This window comes from Limulus polyphemus, unplaced genomic scaffold (genome assembly GCF_000517525.1).
Source record: "Limulus polyphemus unplaced genomic scaffold, Limulus_polyphemus-2.1.2 Scaffold813, whole genome shotgun sequence".
Lineage (NCBI taxonomy): Eukaryota > Metazoa > Arthropoda > Merostomata > Xiphosura > Limulidae > Limulus > Limulus polyphemus.
This window is the reverse complement of record NW_013666423.1, coordinates 405,292-423,031: the sequence shown is the minus strand read 5'-3', so window position 1 is coordinate 423,031 and position 17,740 is coordinate 405,292. Positions and strand designations below refer to the sequence as shown.

Sequence of the window (17,740 nt, the reverse complement as noted above, 5' to 3'; positions counted from 1 at the left end):
TAACGTACCTTCTTCGTCTTGATAATTCTAATATACACAATATTATTAATTATTATCACCAACATAACACTATAAAACCTATAACCGAGAGCTATCGAAAAATGGACCTTTCTTTAGCCTTCTTTCGATAGCTCTCGGGTTATAGGGTTTTTTCGTTTTATGTTAAGACTTCTTGAACTTGCGTGTTTTTATGACATCATGAAATTATCACCAAATAAACATTCTGCTTCCTATATATGCATTATACTAAGGCTGAATGCAATGTCATACTTGGTTGGTGTAGATCCTGTGTCATGTTTACTGTGAAGCTATGAGTATGATAAGACATAGTATTTCTGACAGAGATGATGGCTTGATATTATTTTATAGTAGTTAGTGCATTAGTTAGGTTGACCAATTATAAATAACTAACATGTAGTGATAATGTTATGTATAAAGTATAATTATAAAGAAAACACTATATTGAATGTTTATCCTAAATTTAATTTGAATACCACTTGTTCCAGGATAACAATTTCAATAAGAACAATTATAAGTAGAACTAATTATAAGCACATTGAGAATCATTAGCATTTATTCAGGGTATAGATATCCCCATGTACATTAATCCTATAAAATATAACCAATAGGACAATATAATATATGTCAGGCCTAAAGTGCATTATTCTCATGGTTGAAAATTAAGTATTTTCAATTAATAGTGGTATACAATAAATTTTATAACTTAACAACCATATATATATGATTAAAACAATTAGGTCTTTCATATATTCAATGAAAAGTACACAATGAATACAATCTGTGAATGTATTTGGTCTGTATAAACAATAATTATAAACCTTAGACCATAGATATATAAGGAATTATTTTCCATACAATAATTTTATTCAACTTTAGGATATTTTGATAATGTACAGGGTGTTTCCAAACAGGTTAGAAATATACTGTTTACTTAAATCACTTTTCTTGTTTTTATTACTCTTCTTTCTCTCTCTCTCTCTCTCTGTCAACACTATGACAATGTTGGTTTTGAATAAAATGCTGTCAGTGTGCAGGATATTGCAAGGATCACTGAACACTCAAGAATAGATGATACATGCAGTAATTTTACTTAGCTTAAACACAGAGATAAGCTGGGTATGATGACCAACTTTTTAATAAATGTTACAATTTCCAGTGATTTTCAAGGATGAATATTTCATGAGATATAACCATTTCCATTGTGGGAATTTTCTTTAAAGATCACTTTGCATTTACAGGTTTTTCTCAGTTTACCTCAGCCTGGTGACAAAATCACACCCATTGTCATATTTGATCCATATCTTATGTAATTGTACATTTACATCTGATTTTTGCGTAACCTCAATCGGGCATTAGCTTTAGACCTACTTTGGGCTTAGCATGCCCAAGTGGTTAGCATACTAGACTGTGTGCCTAGCATTTGCTTTCTGTTACCACTTAAAACAAATGTTGCACTCCACATTTTGCCGTAGTGGGTGCTTTATAAGGATGGCTGTCAAATCCTACTATTTGGTTGGACATGAGTATAACCTTGTAAGATCTTGCACATTTTCAATTGATCATGAATGCATAAAATGCAATCCAGTGAGCCCTTAAAATCAAAAAGTTTCCTTTTATCTTAGGGACAAACATTTTAAATTCTAGTACCTAAGCTTAGGAGTTGTAGTTCTGAACGGGTAAGGGCATAAGCTCCATTGGCTTAACTGTAAGAGTGTTGGTACCTAAGCATTTTGTTTGTAGCTCTGGAACTTAGATATAGTCATTAAGCTGTCATCTTGGTGTGAGAATGTTGCTGTATAAGCCTTTATATTCTAGCTTTGAGGATTTTGGAGCATTAAGTTCCATTGTCATCTATGCTTTAATTTAACAAAATGTTAAAATGGGAATTGGGTTCCTAAAGGTTGCAAATTGCAAGGTTTATTTTAATAATTATAGGATTGCTAAGCTTTTAAATTTTTTTTTTTCTGATATGTTTTTCCAAGATAGGATATTAGCCATTTTTGTGACCCTAAGCATTCTTTGGGATATAGTTATGTTGACATTAATGCCTTGGTGAGAAGTTAAAAGATTAAAACTAGTAGATAAAACACCAGGATCAAAAGATGTTTTTCCAAGCATTTTAAAAGAGGTAAAAAATCAGATATATGAACCTCACCAATTTCTGTTATGTCAATAGATGGTGGGCAGGTGCCTTACGATTGGAATCTACTAACATTACTATTTAATTTTTTTTTAGAGGATGGGAAGACAGTAAGACTTATCCTGGAATTTATAAGCCAGTTAGTCTTATTTATAGTGGGGAAAATTTAGTTACACGAGTCCTATTCTTTAGTTTTTAGATATTAGACAATTGTCTGAGTATTTGAAAGTTGTTAATGTTACTCTTATTTTTACCATGTAAATTACAATGGGCAAGTGCTTAAGGATTGGAAGATGTTAACAGTATTTATATTTGTAAAGGAAGAGGATAAGAATTGCCATGTGAATTATAGGCCAATTAGTTTTACTTCTATAGTGAGAAAAATTACATCTTGATACAAATCACTAGTTAGGCCTCACTTAATTGGAATACTGTGAGTAATTTTGGTCTTTTTAGAGAGTAAGGATATTGATTTACTGGAGAAGGGTCAGAAGAGCCTAACAAGGAGGATTAAGATCTCTCAACTTTTTTCTTTTGAGAAGGTTAAAAGGTGATCTTATTGAAGTTTACATGATTATTTAGGGGACTGAAAGGGGCCCTGATTTCTTTGTGCTATAATGTGGAAACACTAAGATGAGAGGACACAAATTTAAGATTTGAAAAAACAGACTAGGTTCCTTTTCTAACAACTTTATTTTTAGAACAAGGTGATTAGGTGATGAATTTAGTTGCTACCAGAATATTGGAGGTCAGAATCACACAGAACTTAAAAAGGGAATAGATGATATCCTGAAAAATAAGGGTAAATTTTTGCTTTTTTTCTCATGGGTGTGGATAAACAGGGGCAGTCTTGAAGGACCAGATAGTTCCTTGTGGCCTTTAATGTGATGTATAGAACCATGATGAGAAAATTCTTATTTGGTATGTTGCTAATTATTGTTTTTTTCTCATATTCCTATGAGAGTCTTATCATTAAAAGTAGTAGTGTTGAAATATCAACCAAAAAATTGAACAAATAGGTAAATTATTTTTAAAAAATCTTGTTTTTTGCAGCTGAACTGTGTAAATGTAGATGGAAAAATCTAAAAGATGTATTTGTAAAAGAGAAAAGAAAACTTGAACAACATGTAAATGGAACTTCAGTCAAACATAAAAGGAAGTGGAAATTCTATGATAAGTTGACTTTCCTGTGTGGCTATATGCCAGTGAAGGAAGTAGAGTGAGTATTTTCAAAATTTGTATACCAATACCAGTTTTATTATATATATTACATGTATACCAATACCAGTTTTATTATATATATAATAAAACTGGTATTGGTATACATGTAATATATATAATAAAACTGGTATTAGGTATACATGTAATATATATAATAAAACTGGTATTAGTATACATGTAATATATATTATATATATATATAATAAAACTGGTATTAGTATACATGTAATATTACATGTATACCAATACCAGTTTTATTATATAATAAATAATTATAACTTTTGATCAGAGTAAGCTATATAGTTAGACTGAAACTAAAAACCAAACTGGTCAATAGTATAACTGATTAAATATAATTTTCTTATATTTCTACTTATAAAGATCAGAACTGATTGTTTCATCAGTTTAGGGGACCTTTACTTCTAATATTTTCAGCCATAATCTCGATAATATCTTGTGAGTTTTGGACATGTTAGGAGATTTAGGTTAGTCTTGAATACAAATTCTAAACTACAATGCAGAACAGTCTTTATAATAAAAGTATAATAATATTAAACAATGAATCAAAATAAAAAGTAGTGACATTCAATATCACTATTATAACTATAACATAATAACTGATATTGTTAGTGATAAAAACACGTGTAAAAGCCAACCAATTAGAACTTAGAGCTTTAAAATCAACTGCTGTATGAACATATATACTGGCTAATATTAATCAGGTTAAATAAAGCTTGAATGGTTACAAATGGGTAGAACAAGCATAAAAATCTCATAATCCATACTAATATAATTCTCCAAACAGAATGGAAAAAAAAAGTTGTCTCAATAGCTATGCCTTTTTGAACTTAAATTGCCATCAATCGAATTAAATATTTATATTTCCTATCGGAAAAATGTTTCCAACAAGAAACACAATATTTATGTTTATATAAGTAGGAAAGTAGCTTTTGCAGTTGTACATTATTACCAGTTTTATTGTCATATTCTTTTAATCAGTAAACTTTTTTAATGAGAAAAGTTAGAAGGCAACTGTACTCACTCATCAAAATTTTTCATTGTTTTATATGATAAAGTGATGAACTTGAATGCACGTGTTCATGTACTTTTGAGGATACAAAAGGTCAAGTTACAACCTGAGATTAAATTTGCATGTTTATATTCTTAAACTGTTTACATATTCTTTTATTAATAGTTTATCAAATGATTTTTTTTATCATCTAGTTAATACAGGTAGTTATATTTACTTTTAATTGCCAGTGAAAGTATTGCGTTGATATTCTATCGTGCAAATTTTCTTGTTCTTATATAAATTTGGAATTCAAAATTGTGTTGACTAGTTAATATTTTGCTTTTGATTATATATTTTGTTAACTGCTAATGAAGATCTGGTTATAAAATTTGATGTAGGGGAATGTTTGTAGAAGAGTGATGACTACGTAACTAGTTTCTAAACTTTGTTACATGTTGAGATCAAGAAAAATTAAATATTAGTTTTTCGAAATCCCAATTTGAGATCTTGAGACTAGATTTATCATTAGTGATTTGGATTACTGAGTTAAAAGGTAATGTGGGACGAATTTGTTAAGTTTATAAAATAAGGTACTTTTAATTCATTATATGCATGTTCCTAAAAAAAAAGAAAGTCAGGGAAAATCAAACCCATTTGGCTTACTAAAGACATAAAGGAGAATGTCAAAGACAAACACCATAAGTTTAAAAAGTTTAAGTTAATAAATAGGATGGAAGATTTTTAGAATTATATAAAATCTAAAAGTTTGTTAAAAATAAATTAGAAAATAAAAAGGGCTTATGGAAATCAGCTGATTGATAATGTTAAAACTAATAGTAAAGCTTTTTCTAAGTTATGTATGTTGAAAGTAAGCAAGATATTAAAATGGGGATTTGACTCTTAATGGATAATGATGGTAAAGTTTTTGTTGGTGGCTATGAAGTGCCTGAGTGTAAAATTTTTTCTTCTCTGCTTTTTTTTTGCAAGAGAGAATATCTAGCAATAATTTTGCTATAATTTCCCATACATTGAGCATTGTATGGGAAATACTGGAATTGACCTGAATTATGAAGACGCTAATTCTGTATTTTGTTTTATCCACCATCATAACCCAAGTTGAACAAAAAACCTGGCCTAGCTAACTAATGAATAAATATTTGCTGTAAAAGTTTTATAGATGCTGTAAGTGTAACTACCAGTTTGGCTGCCAATTTTGATTTCATTGCTTTAAGTCGCACACTCAATCTATTTTGGCTGCATCTTTTTTTCACACCTAAGGTGTTTTTGATTACATTGCTAGTAAAGTATTGGTGGTATTTTCTCTTGAGAAAAGAAGGGTAGGATGTAAGGGTATTGATTGCTTACAAATTTATCCAAGAGAATAAGAGGATAAAAGTCTCTGATTTCTTTGAGCTGTATCCTGAAGGCAATATAACAACAGAGCACAAGTTTAAGATTTGAAAAGGAAGTGTAGTTTACATTTAAACAGCCGTATTTCCCAAACAGAATGATTAGTTTATAGAATGAGTTGCCATCAGAAGTAATAGTTTAAGAGGGGAATAAATAATTTCTTAGAAAATATAGAGTGGATTGATTTTGGTTTTCTCTTTCTTGAGGGTGAGTATGCTATAAGAACCTTGAAGGGCCAAATGTTCCCTTGTTTGTATATTACTTATAAGTAATAAAAGAATTTGATGTGAAAGACTATGTTTCGATAAGGTCTTACACCCCTCACATAGAGCTATCTTGATCTTTTTTCTGTCCTCTAAGCATTGCTAAAAAAAAGTTTGCACTCAGTGCACCAGTCTTTATACTCCACCAATTTTGAGCTATTATGAACATGTACATATCATATGACTACTCTCTGTCAATAGCATTGTGCCACCTATATTGGTGCAGCTATCTCCCTCTGCTTTTCCCACTCAATCTTCACTTTCTCGATTGGCACTACATCAGTTAGATTGTTTTTTTTGCATGTAACTACAATTTATGATTGTGCTTTATGGCTATTTCTAATATTTTTCTTTTAACAGTTGTATTAACCACAGTTTTATTTTTCTGTTTGATTTCAATCTGCTGAGGAAGTGCAGGCCTTCATGCACAGGGATGTAGAGTCATGTATTTAGCCGGTGATTTCTTCTCCTTTTCAACCTGACCATGTTTCTGGGGAAGAATACCATCAAGGTGACGACTGTTTTGAATCTTTTTTTTTTCCAACATTTCTTATTTTGGTCAGTCAGAATTTACACATGTTCAGAAGATTACACCTTCCAACCCTTTTTCACAATTTGTTAATCAAGTATTTACATGTTTTTCCTATAACCTGTTATGCCTCCCCTTCCTTATTGGGTGACGTTCCACTTTCTGAATTTTATCTTTTTTTTTCCCTTCACCCAACATACAAGTTCATGTTTAAAGATTTTCTGACCAAATTCAGCCGAATGTCAGTATGCCCTGTCCCTCTCATTTGTCTGACCAGTATGCTTTGGCATACCACCGTGCTTCAGATCCATATTTGGATTCTCAGCATTTGGATCCTCTACTTTGCCTTTGGGGTTCAAATCCTGGGGGTTTGGTTCATTTTAATCAGGATCAATTTTCAATGATTCTCCTTTCTTTTTCCTCCCTTTTACATTACCTGTCTTCCCTCCATTTATTGTCTGAGGCCTTTTCTCACTCCCCTGACATATGACTTGTTTATAGGCTTCTGCTGTTTCCCTTAATACCTGGCTCCTGTGCTCTTGGGGCTGGTTGGGGAGGGATGCATTATTTGCAGGGATATGTCTCTCTCATCCATCCCTGCAAGATCTGCATCAAGCTCCGTTCCTATGCAATACCAATATGGGGGCTGTCCTGATTCTTTGGAATCCAGGATTGATGTGGCTAGATTGCATTCTTCCTTTTCTTCTCTGGCCATGTTTATTTCGCCCTTCCACTTCCTTCCATGAGATGCCTATCCTTGTTTCCTATCCTCCTCCTTCCTCCCCAAGACCCTTGTCTTTCTCCTGGCTCTCCCATCCCTACCCTCATTTTTCCTGGATTGGTGGGGGACAGATTGATCCACTTATTGGCCATGTGGCAGCATTTCATGACAGATCTGTGGGTTCTGTCAGGAGGTCTTTGCCTTCAGTTCAAGTCTCCACCTTCCTTTTCTCATTCCACAATTTTCTTCTCATCTCCCCGGGATCCTACATCTCTTGGTCATCTTACTGAGGCAGTCCACGACCTACTTCACAAAGAGGCTATTGAGAAGGTGTGCTCCATTCAACTGGAGTCTAATTCCCATTTCTTCATGGTCCCCAAGAAGACAGGAGATTGGAGACCTATCATTGATCTGTCCTGGTTGAATTCTTTTCTGGACCCCCCCCCCCCCTTGCATCACTATGGAGTCCTATCTGTCACTTTGGTGGGTGTTTTCCCCGGGACTCTGAATGACCAATTTCGATGTGATGGATGCCTGTCTTCATATTCCTATTGCTCCTGAATCACATCATTGTGTTTGGTTCACCCATGAGGGTTGGGTATTCTAGTTTAGGCCCCTTCCAATCAGACAACCTCAGGTCCTTGTGTTTTGTCAGGTGCTATGGAATTTGCCCAACATCTTCATTTGATGGATCTTTGCACTCATCATCACATGGACGACTGATTCCTGCTCGTTTCTTCCTGTTCACAGTCCAGAGACCACACACTCGTCTCCTCCTACAAGAGGCAGCATGAATGGGTTTGCTGATAAAGCTGGAGAAGTCCGTTCTTACCCCCCACTTAATACCTTGTTCAGTTGGGGTTTTTCTTAAATTCCAAATTCAGTCAGGCCCAGCCTTCTCTTTGGAATATGAAGCAAGTAGTGCTTTCCTGATCATTAGACCTTCTTCAATGTTTATTTACCAATGGTGATGGTCTAACTTTTGTCTTTGGTCTCTTTGACGTGGTTTCTGTCCTTTCCACCCTTCTGTTCCTCATCTTTCCCAATTCTTTATTTGGTTGTTTGACCAAGGCTTGTCCACTTCGATTGTGTATAGATTTTGGGCAACCTTGTTGAATACCTTCTGTTTCTCCAAGTTTCATAAGGTTTTGTCTTTCCCCTGTCATTTCCTTCCTTTTCTGCTCCTTTCTCATTGTGCACCATTGCCATTCTTTTGATTTACATAATTGGGATCTCAGTGTGGTTCTTTATGCCCTTTTCCATCCTCCCTATGAACCTTTGTCTACATGTTCCTTGTACCATACAATACATGTTTCCTTTTCCTCCTTGGTTGCCAACATTGTCAATAAGGTATTTATGCCATTAGTGTTACCCATATCCTCTGTGATTCTTCTTATGTCATCCTTTTATCCTGACTAGACCTTCTTCCGTAAGACCTCTGCTGTCCATAAAGGAGGTATGGCTTTCACACCCATTTCCTTACCTTCCATCTCCCACTTGTACTCCTGATTGGCTTCTTTATTTGGTTCCTTCCCTAAGGTGTTATGTGCCATGTACTGCCTCCTTTTAGAGTTCGTGTTCTTGACTTTTATTCCCTGGAACCCTTTCCTGTCCCATGATCTTTTTTCTCTCCTGTTAACTGGTTGGGTTCATCAACTTGTAAGGCTGTCGTATTCAGACTTATCCAAGGAAGAACACTGTATCCACAATGTTTCTTCTCATCAAATTTGTCATATCACCATGTCTTTGACTGCTTGCCTATGCTGTCTATTGGAAGAGGTTGTTCAGGTCAGAATGTGACCTACTGCCAATACGTTCATTGTTCATTATCTTCTTGATCGGGCTTTATCTTCCTCAGGTGGATATTGTATCCCTCCTGTGGTAATTCTACAAATGTCCATTCACCTTTGACTAGGATAAATCTTATCACTTCCTTGCATTCATGTTTTCTTTTCAGAGAACTTTACTTTTTCCAACTGAAAATGGGATCCCACTCTGTGGCGGGTGTTGCTTGGTCAGATATGCTTTGCTTCAAATCTGCACTATACCTAGGTTGTGTTATAATGCTCTCTGTAGAGATGGGATGTTCTGAAAGATCATTGGTAGCAGGATCAGTCTATGCGGGATCCTCCTCTTAATACTGGTTTCGGGACGATACTATCCTGTTCCTACAGTTGTGTAAAGTAGAGGCCACTCTTCTCCTTACTTCCAGTTGCAGGAGGTTCTTTTCCTGCTCCTACGGTTGAGTTTGGGGTACTTTGCCTCATAATTATTGGCTACAGGATGTATGTACACTGTTCATATGGTTGAGTGAATGTTCCATGTCTTCCTAATAATTCTGTGTACATAATTCCTGCATTTACGGTTGGATGGGTTATGATTTCTGCTGATAATATCAGTTACAGATCTTGCCCTGTTCTTACGGTTGAGCTGAGGCAATGCAACAACCTCGTAATGCTGGGCTTAGTTTTTGTACTTCTTGCTGCTATGGTTGATTTGGAAATTTGTCTGGTTTTGGCCAAATGCTCACTTCCTCTTCATAATTCTGGTTGCTTGACGTATGATACTCTGTTTACTTACAGTTGGGGTTGGTGAGTATATTTAACATGGTCAATATGCCTTAACCACTATGCTTATGTCACCCTATATTTCTTTTTATCTGATTCTCAACCTCTTAATGCCGAGGACGAGTTATGGAATCTTGTCTGTCCAGTTGAGGTTGTTTATCTACATTACTTATTCAGTTTTTATTTTACTGTTGATTGCACCTATCAGACTAAATTGACTTTTTTCTCCACCCATATCAGATTTGTTTCCTTCTTCAAGAGCAAAGAGCATACTTGTTCCAGATTGTAGTGCAGTACCCCACAAGTGTGCTTTGGTTTCATCTCAGAGCACAATTTTATTCTGGGCAGTGGTTTTTCACTTGGTTTCAATGTTCAGTGCCTACAATGGCTCCTCCACCTTTACAATATGGGATTCTAGCTTTGAGTGAGAGGAGGTAAAACCATATTGGAAGTTAACAGTTTTCTTACACTGAAAATGTATTTCCAATAGGTACTCACCTGTCTTCCCACCCTTCCTTCCGTCTGCCAGTGTTAGTCTTTTAGAGCCTGTCAATTCTCAAAAGTGAGGATTGAGTGGGAATAGCAGATTGATGTAGCTGTGCCAATATATGTGGTGAGCATTAACATGTTCAAAAAATGGTGCAAAATTAATGGGGTAAATAGACTGGTGTGCTGAGTGCAAAAGATTTTAGCAATGCTTAGAGGCCAGAAAGAAGATTGAAATAGCTTTGTGTGAGAAGAGTTAAGTACCTATCAGAAGTGCATTTTGTGTAAGACAAATGTTAACTTTTGTTCGAGAGCCATATTATATTGCTGACAGTGTAGATCTAATCCAGACTTTTTGTTATTGAACTTTTCTTAGAATTATCTTTGTGTGATATTCTCTCTACTAGAATTTAGAATTTCAATAAATATATTTGTGAATATTATGTTCATTTAAATAGACAAATTAGTTTTTGCCCTTAGAGAAAACTTGTGCTTGCTTAGTGTTTTTGTTTTTCTTCTAGACAAAATAGTTCTGTTATATCTGAAGACCTAGTAAAGGAAATGCAGCAATCAAAAGAAATGATAGTTATTCCACATTTACAGGAAGAGGAAACAGAGTCACTGGAAATTTCTCAGAACAGAGATATCTTTCACGGTATAAAAAGGAAATGTGCTTGTATTTCTTTGAAAGGACCAGATAAGCTCCATCTTATCTCTGAAGTAAAAGATGAAGAAGGTCATTTTGGTGAAACAGTTGCAGCAGTGCTGAGACGTCTGACTCCATACCAGAGAGCTGTTGCTAAAGTTAAGATTCAAGAACTTTTACTTCATGCTGAATTTGATGAAAAGGATGTTATCCCTTCAAATCCCTAGTGGTGAAATTATTGGCTATATGTAGATGTGAGGTACAGCATCAATAACCTTTCCAATTTGGTCCAATAAACTTTTATAACATATCTACCTGTATATATATAGCTTTTGTATCAGTTTATATGTGTATAGCTTGATTACTGTCTTGGTTACAGAAATTAAATATTCATGTTAGAAAATCGTTTATTACTATAGTTGTTTTATACCTGCATTATTTTCCCAAGTTTAATGTGCAGTTCATATTGAAAGCTTTTATTCTAACTCTTTAGATGTGACATATGTTTCAGTTTGCTTCACTGACTGAGATAAAGTTTTCCTCATTGTGTATTTGTTTACTGTCCATGACTGGATGTTCAGTTCCATATTTAATTTTGAAATTGTTTATGTGTGACAATTGAGTGAAGTAGGATAGTGATTGTATGCCAGACTTAACAAGGACACTTCTATAGTCTATAGTTAGAATATAATTTCTTTTAGTGTAATATGAAAGATGATGTTATAATTTACTAGTAATCAAATGCTTTAATAGAACCTTATTATTATTATTTATAGTAAATGCTAAAATAAGATTTGTAAAAACTTGCAATATATCATTATTAATAACTTCAGAATATATGTTCACCAAACTTCTAATTAAAGCAAAAAAAATGAAGTTGTACTTTTTAAGGAAGGTAATCAGATGATAGCTAATGCAAAGATAAGAGATAAAATCTATATTATAGTTTGAAAAACTGATCTCCAGATTTCAAATTAAGGTGAAGTTTGATTAAAAAAATGTTTCACATTTTTCAACAACGGAATTACATTGAATCTTCACTTAGGTTTCCTCATCGTAAATCCCTTCAATCATAATGACATTATAAATAGAATATTTCAGTTTTACTACAGAAACATTTTGATCTGGTTTAATTATTATAAAAAATAATTTAGTTCTAGCATTTTCTCATCAAGTATTCTTCAAAATGTACATATTTATATAGAGCATGGGAAAAAAATAATGCAAGTTTCTAATTAGGATTGAGTGGCCCCACCAGTGGCATGTCTGTGGACTTAATACTGGGTTTCGATACTCATGGTGGGCAGAGCACAGATAACTCATTGTGTGGCTTTTGCTTAACTTCAAACAATTAAATAAAATGAAGACTGAATGAAAAGTACAGGACATGGTTGAAGATCATTTCCATTATTCCATAGAAAATTAACAATACTTAATGGGAAATGTTTTTATTATGATTGTAGTAGATTATTGCTTTTTAAAAGTAGTTGCTTAAGAAGACTGTTAATATGTCTTATAGATATTAAACATTTCCAATCATACAAGTTAAAGTTAATTGATCTTTCCAACATGTTATAATACTTTTATTTGTCATAATTAGTGATACTGTAAAATAGATACAAGGTTAAGCCTTGTTTTATTGTATGTAGAAATATGGAAATTGGCTCTTCATTTGGAAACTTGTTTGGAAAGCCATTTAAGAATAGGAAGTCAAAGTATAAAACTTTCTTACTTTTGCAAGAAATATCCAAAACTTGATACATTTATGAAAAATAAAATTGAAAAACCAAATGAAAGTTTAAGAAAATCTTATTACACCAATTTCTAAAAAAATGCAGTTTTTCTAATGGAAGTAATTTATAATGGATAAGATGAATTGTAAGGTAGTAATAGGTCAAGAAGTGTAATTTGGAAAACTTACAAAAACTTATTTTAACTAGAAACAACTTCTGAACAAGACACTTATGTTGGCAGAATTGCTCTTTTTTTCCACTGATTTATTTTAAGTAGAACTAAAGTAACGTGGCCACATTACCAGAAAATGCTACTATTAATCATGATTATTCTAATATATCACCTTAAAACTTAATTTTTCAAAATCTAATGTAAAATAAGAACAGTTTTGAATTTTTTTTAACACTTTTCTTTGAGAAGCATTATTAGAAGACTGATGAACTTTCCTAGATTTATGACCATGATGATTTTAGGGGTGACTTTCATTAGAAATTGCTGGAAAGCCACATTTATACTTGAACCATATTTAATCTTCACAGGTGATCTGTAAAATAATATATTAAGTAACCATGATACACAATATATATAACAGCTGAGCACAGTGTGTGTGAGTATGTGTGTAGAATTGTAATATATTTGAATTATATAACTTACCAGAGCCAGCACTGAAATGCATCAATTGTTTTAATCAAAACAGCATTAAATAAACATAAAAGTTATGCATTTAATATAAAAAAAATGATTAAAAAACTGATTGTTTAAGTTTGGGTGTTTATTTAAGATCAGAACACTTAGCTTGAGTAGTGGTTCATGTTTTGATGACCCAAGACTAGAATGTTAAAATTATTTAGGAAAATAGTGTTTTTTGTTTTTCTGTGCTTAGAGATAGCAGGGGAGAAAATATGTTTTTACTGGTTCTGCTTAAAACTTCCCTTTCGTCACAAACATTAATTTTGTAAATTCCAAAATGTCATAAAATTAAAGATGGTCCAGTTGTTAACTAAACTCCATTTTTGACTTGACAAATCTAATGATTTATGGTCACTGGAATCAGTAAACTTTTTCCAGATAGTAAAGGATTCTTTAACAGTTCTTTAACTTCTTTTCACCTCCCCTGGTCACCAATTAAATTTATCAGTTATACATGCTAACATTTGAAAATTCTTGTTATAGGATCTTAATCTTTTGAAACATTCATTAAAACAGGAAATTTGTTTAGATTGAGTACCTGATAAGTTCCAGTTAAAGAAAAAGGAATCTAAAGTCAATATAACAGATTATACTCTTACTACTCTTCAGTAACTTGTATTTCATGCAGCTTCATTATACTTATTTTATTAATCAAGCATTATGGATGACTCGTAGTTTAATCAGTAGCATCAAGGCATTTCATATCTGAGTCAGTTTTTAATCGTCAAACTTTCTTTGAGCCTTAACTGGTTTAATTTTCCACTGAACTGATGATCGAATCACAGTTGTTCCATATATGTTGTGCTAAGCTGGAAATTTTCTTGTTATTACTGTAATTGTTCACTTATCCCGACTAAGATGTTGTGCAGTAGATCCATTTTTGTTTCAAAGTCAAGATCAGTAAGCTCACCCACTCCAACTTTATCTACAAGAACCAATGACATCTAGCCCAAACTACGTATGTGAAAGAATTGCTTAAATACAGGCTGACTCATTCTCTTTGTATATATTTTTTATTAAAATTGCATAGTCTATATACAGTTTTGGGATTTAACCATAATTTATACTTCAATGTTTTGTTAATATGTCATTTTTACATAAGTAATTGTTTTCCATATATCTCAGTCATTTTTCATACTCAAAGCAGTAGTTCTCTAATTGAAAATCGAAAAGAAAAAAATACGATGTAGTAAATAAGTTGAGGAGCAGTACTTAAGCTGCCAATACGCAATCTAGCCTAAACTATGTACATCAAAGAATTGCTTAAATACAGGCTGAATCATTCTCTTCTTCATTTATTCATGCTAAAAGGTGAAGCAGTAGGTTTCAGTGTAGAGGGGGAACATGCTTATGTAATTATAAATTGTATTTTAGTGTACAGCATTAGTATAATTCATTATTTTTAATTTTCCAGATAATGGGCAAGTTTATTAACCTACTGCGAGTATTGCTTAAACAAATATAAAATAATAATAAATAAATAAAGAACCTGCTCTTGACCTGTGTTTGGAGCTATGATATTCTTTATTCTCACTATAACCCGTTTCATTTGTACATGTTTTACAACATGCTAATCCGTTAGCATCATCTTGGATGGCACATGTAATATTTAGATGTAAGTATTCATTACAGTATTAATGTGCTACGATATTTTACGTCCAGTTCTTTATCGAATAACAATAAATTATCATTGGTTCTGTTTGATTAATATCTAAACATACGTTTTTATATTGTATTTTCCAATTTGGAGTTTGTTTTTTTATCGTGGAAGACATCATATTGATCATATAGGCCTATTTATATCCAGTCATTGTTCTCTTATTAAAGTGTTTACACAGCTTTCATTGATAAAACTAATCACCGAATGCTTCAACACTTCCTGTGTAATTATGATGGTTGTTTAAAATACAAATATGTAAGAAAAAAATCAGCCATAGAAATCGAGGCCACATATATTACTGTAAAGAAAACTGGCTGAATTCTAACATGCTTGGAAGTTATGTCAGTAATTTTAAATTTCAAGTTATTTATCTGATTTTTTTTCTCCAAATTATATAAAAATACTGAGCTAATTATGTATTTATAAGATGAGTTTCAAGTTCATAACTTCTGCTAAATCACATTAATTTTTTTGTCTTGTATTTTTTCACAGCCTGTTGTGCATAATAACTTGCTAAAATATTAAGCGTGAGGTAAGCCTATAATTTTTAATTTTTCGATACATGTTTCTGTAAATTACATAAGAAAAGTCCTTGACAAAAGTTATTTCTTGAGTATATATATATTTTCTATCAAATAAAGTTTCCGTATTTTCGATGCGAAGAAAAAATATTATAGGAAGAACTTCAATCAAAATTGGAAATTTTATATCTAGTGTATTTCTTAATGAATTGTGTTGAAATTTGTTATTTGTGTTCAGTAGAGCATATCCACTGAAATTATGTTATAGTTTGGATTACCATAATTCGAGCTACAGAAATTGGAAAATTGCTAAACTTTCACTCCTGTCAATAACACACAGTGTGTCCTGCAGGTTGTTTTGGCAACACGACACACTAGGGCAAGGTACAGCAATTATAAAATCTAATCTATTAAAAAGAAGAAATTTGAATTATTTAGAAATTCACAAATCACATAATACTACTGAGTGCTAATTACATGTAAGTAATGTGTGATAAAAACAGCAGGAGAAGAAATAAGAAGGTGAAAGAAAAGTTGATTTGTGGATGTTTCATTCAAAAAATGTGATTGTAAGTCATATGTTTATTTTTATAAATTATTAAAGACTAACTGAATTACCCGTTCCCTGAACAGGGGGTGTCCAAATTACTTGAAATAGATATTTAAAAGCACAATTAAATTACTTTTAAGAACATTTATTTAAACAAAATAATTTTCACAACATTTTAATTTTTATCTAAACCTTTGATTTTCAAAACAAAAATTACACAATCTAAATTAAAGCTTATTGATACACAGCACTGGCTATTGTTCCTTGTTCTGACAATATAAACAGGTTTTGATGAGATCCAACCCTTGAACATCCTTCATAGAACTAACCATGTGAAAAGCAAGGCTGCTTTAGGAACAATCCAGCAATCGTTAAACTTTGACCTTGTGCCTTATTAATTGACATTGCAAAACAACTTGTAACTGGGAGTTGGAGCCTTCTAAATTCAAAGGGGAATACTTGGAATGAAGAAATCTTCACCTTTGGCATGATCGGTTGCTTCAATAACGTGGCAGTAAAGTCTTAACAACTAAACTTCTGCCATTACATAATTTGGAGGATAAAGATTTTTCAACAACATTATTTGTGAACCAGCCGATAGTTTCAGAATGTGGCCTGGCATCCCTGGTGGTACAAGAGACCTTTGAAATTCAGTTGGGTAATTTGCAGCATCAACTGTAACAGGAACATTGACATGTGAATACCTATCCGGAAACTTTTTGCAATAATTGACCATTGTCATAAGCAATATCATTTCGAAGTGCAAGAATTGCTCTTTTACATAACCATTAATAATTTTCACAAATATTAGGGAACACTTTTTCCTTTAGCTCTTCTGCATCCGTAAATAAGTTACCACACTTGTCTGAAATAATAATGTAGTTGTTGGATTGACTGATTGGAAACTTTCCCACACCAACTTAAGAAGTTTCTGAATTAAACCGTTTGCTTTTATTTCAACAAAATTATTAAAAAATAAACCACAAATTAACATGTATATTACGCGTTTAACATAAACAATATTGTTGGCCAAATAACAATATCGTTATAATTTTGTAAACGATGATATATTGTGTTGAGTATTACCAAAAGGAGCGTGAAACGAAGACAATTTTTGTGGGAAGCTTGCCCCTTCGTGTTACTTCTGGGGACCGTAGGAGTCACCATTCCAAGTTTGGTAGTGATTGGTCAAATATTCTGCGAGAAGTTAGTGGACAGACAAACATACAAATCTATATATATATATATAGATTCGGGTGCTACTATAGCGTGCGGTCTACAAAGATATTTACACTATAGCATGCGATCAACAAAGATATTATAATTATCACCATGTTAATGATTCACTAAAATATAATTTCTTGCTTGATAATTTATATATATTCACGTTTTTGTTTAGCAAATAATAATAATTTGATAAGTTGTGTGTTCCAAAAGAGTACCTTAAATTTTGGTTATAATTGTCCTAGTTTTGATTATTGGTATCTATTTCATTCCGATTATATTTGCCCCCAAAACGTTATGTATTGGTATTTTGTACTTTATTAGTTTAAAAGCGTTATTTATAAT

The 17,740-nt window shown here is 32.7% G+C and overlaps 1 protein-coding gene across 7 annotated transcripts in view; it reads left to right on the top strand.

The window, feature by feature from the left end:
* LOC106460674 overlaps positions 1 to 11,822 on the top strand; it is a 13,870-nt gene extending 2,048 nt beyond the window's left edge. For 4 of the 7 annotated variants that reach the window (XM_013920401.2, XM_013920402.2, XM_022387446.1 and 1 more), the window contains exons 2-3: positions 3,215 to 3,380; positions 10,892 to 11,822. In XM_013920401.2, coding sequence (XP_013775855.1) covers positions 3,215 to 3,380; positions 10,892 to 11,243 — 518 coding nt within the window. In that variant the 3' untranslated portion in view covers positions 11,244 to 11,822. Of the gene's footprint in view, positions 1 to 136; positions 315 to 2,724; positions 3,083 to 3,214; positions 3,381 to 10,891 lie in introns of those variants that run through there. The other 3 variants (XM_022387447.1, XM_022387450.1, XM_022387448.1) reach the window with 3 other exon arrangements.
* Positions 11,823 to 17,740: the final 5,918 nt, after the last annotated feature.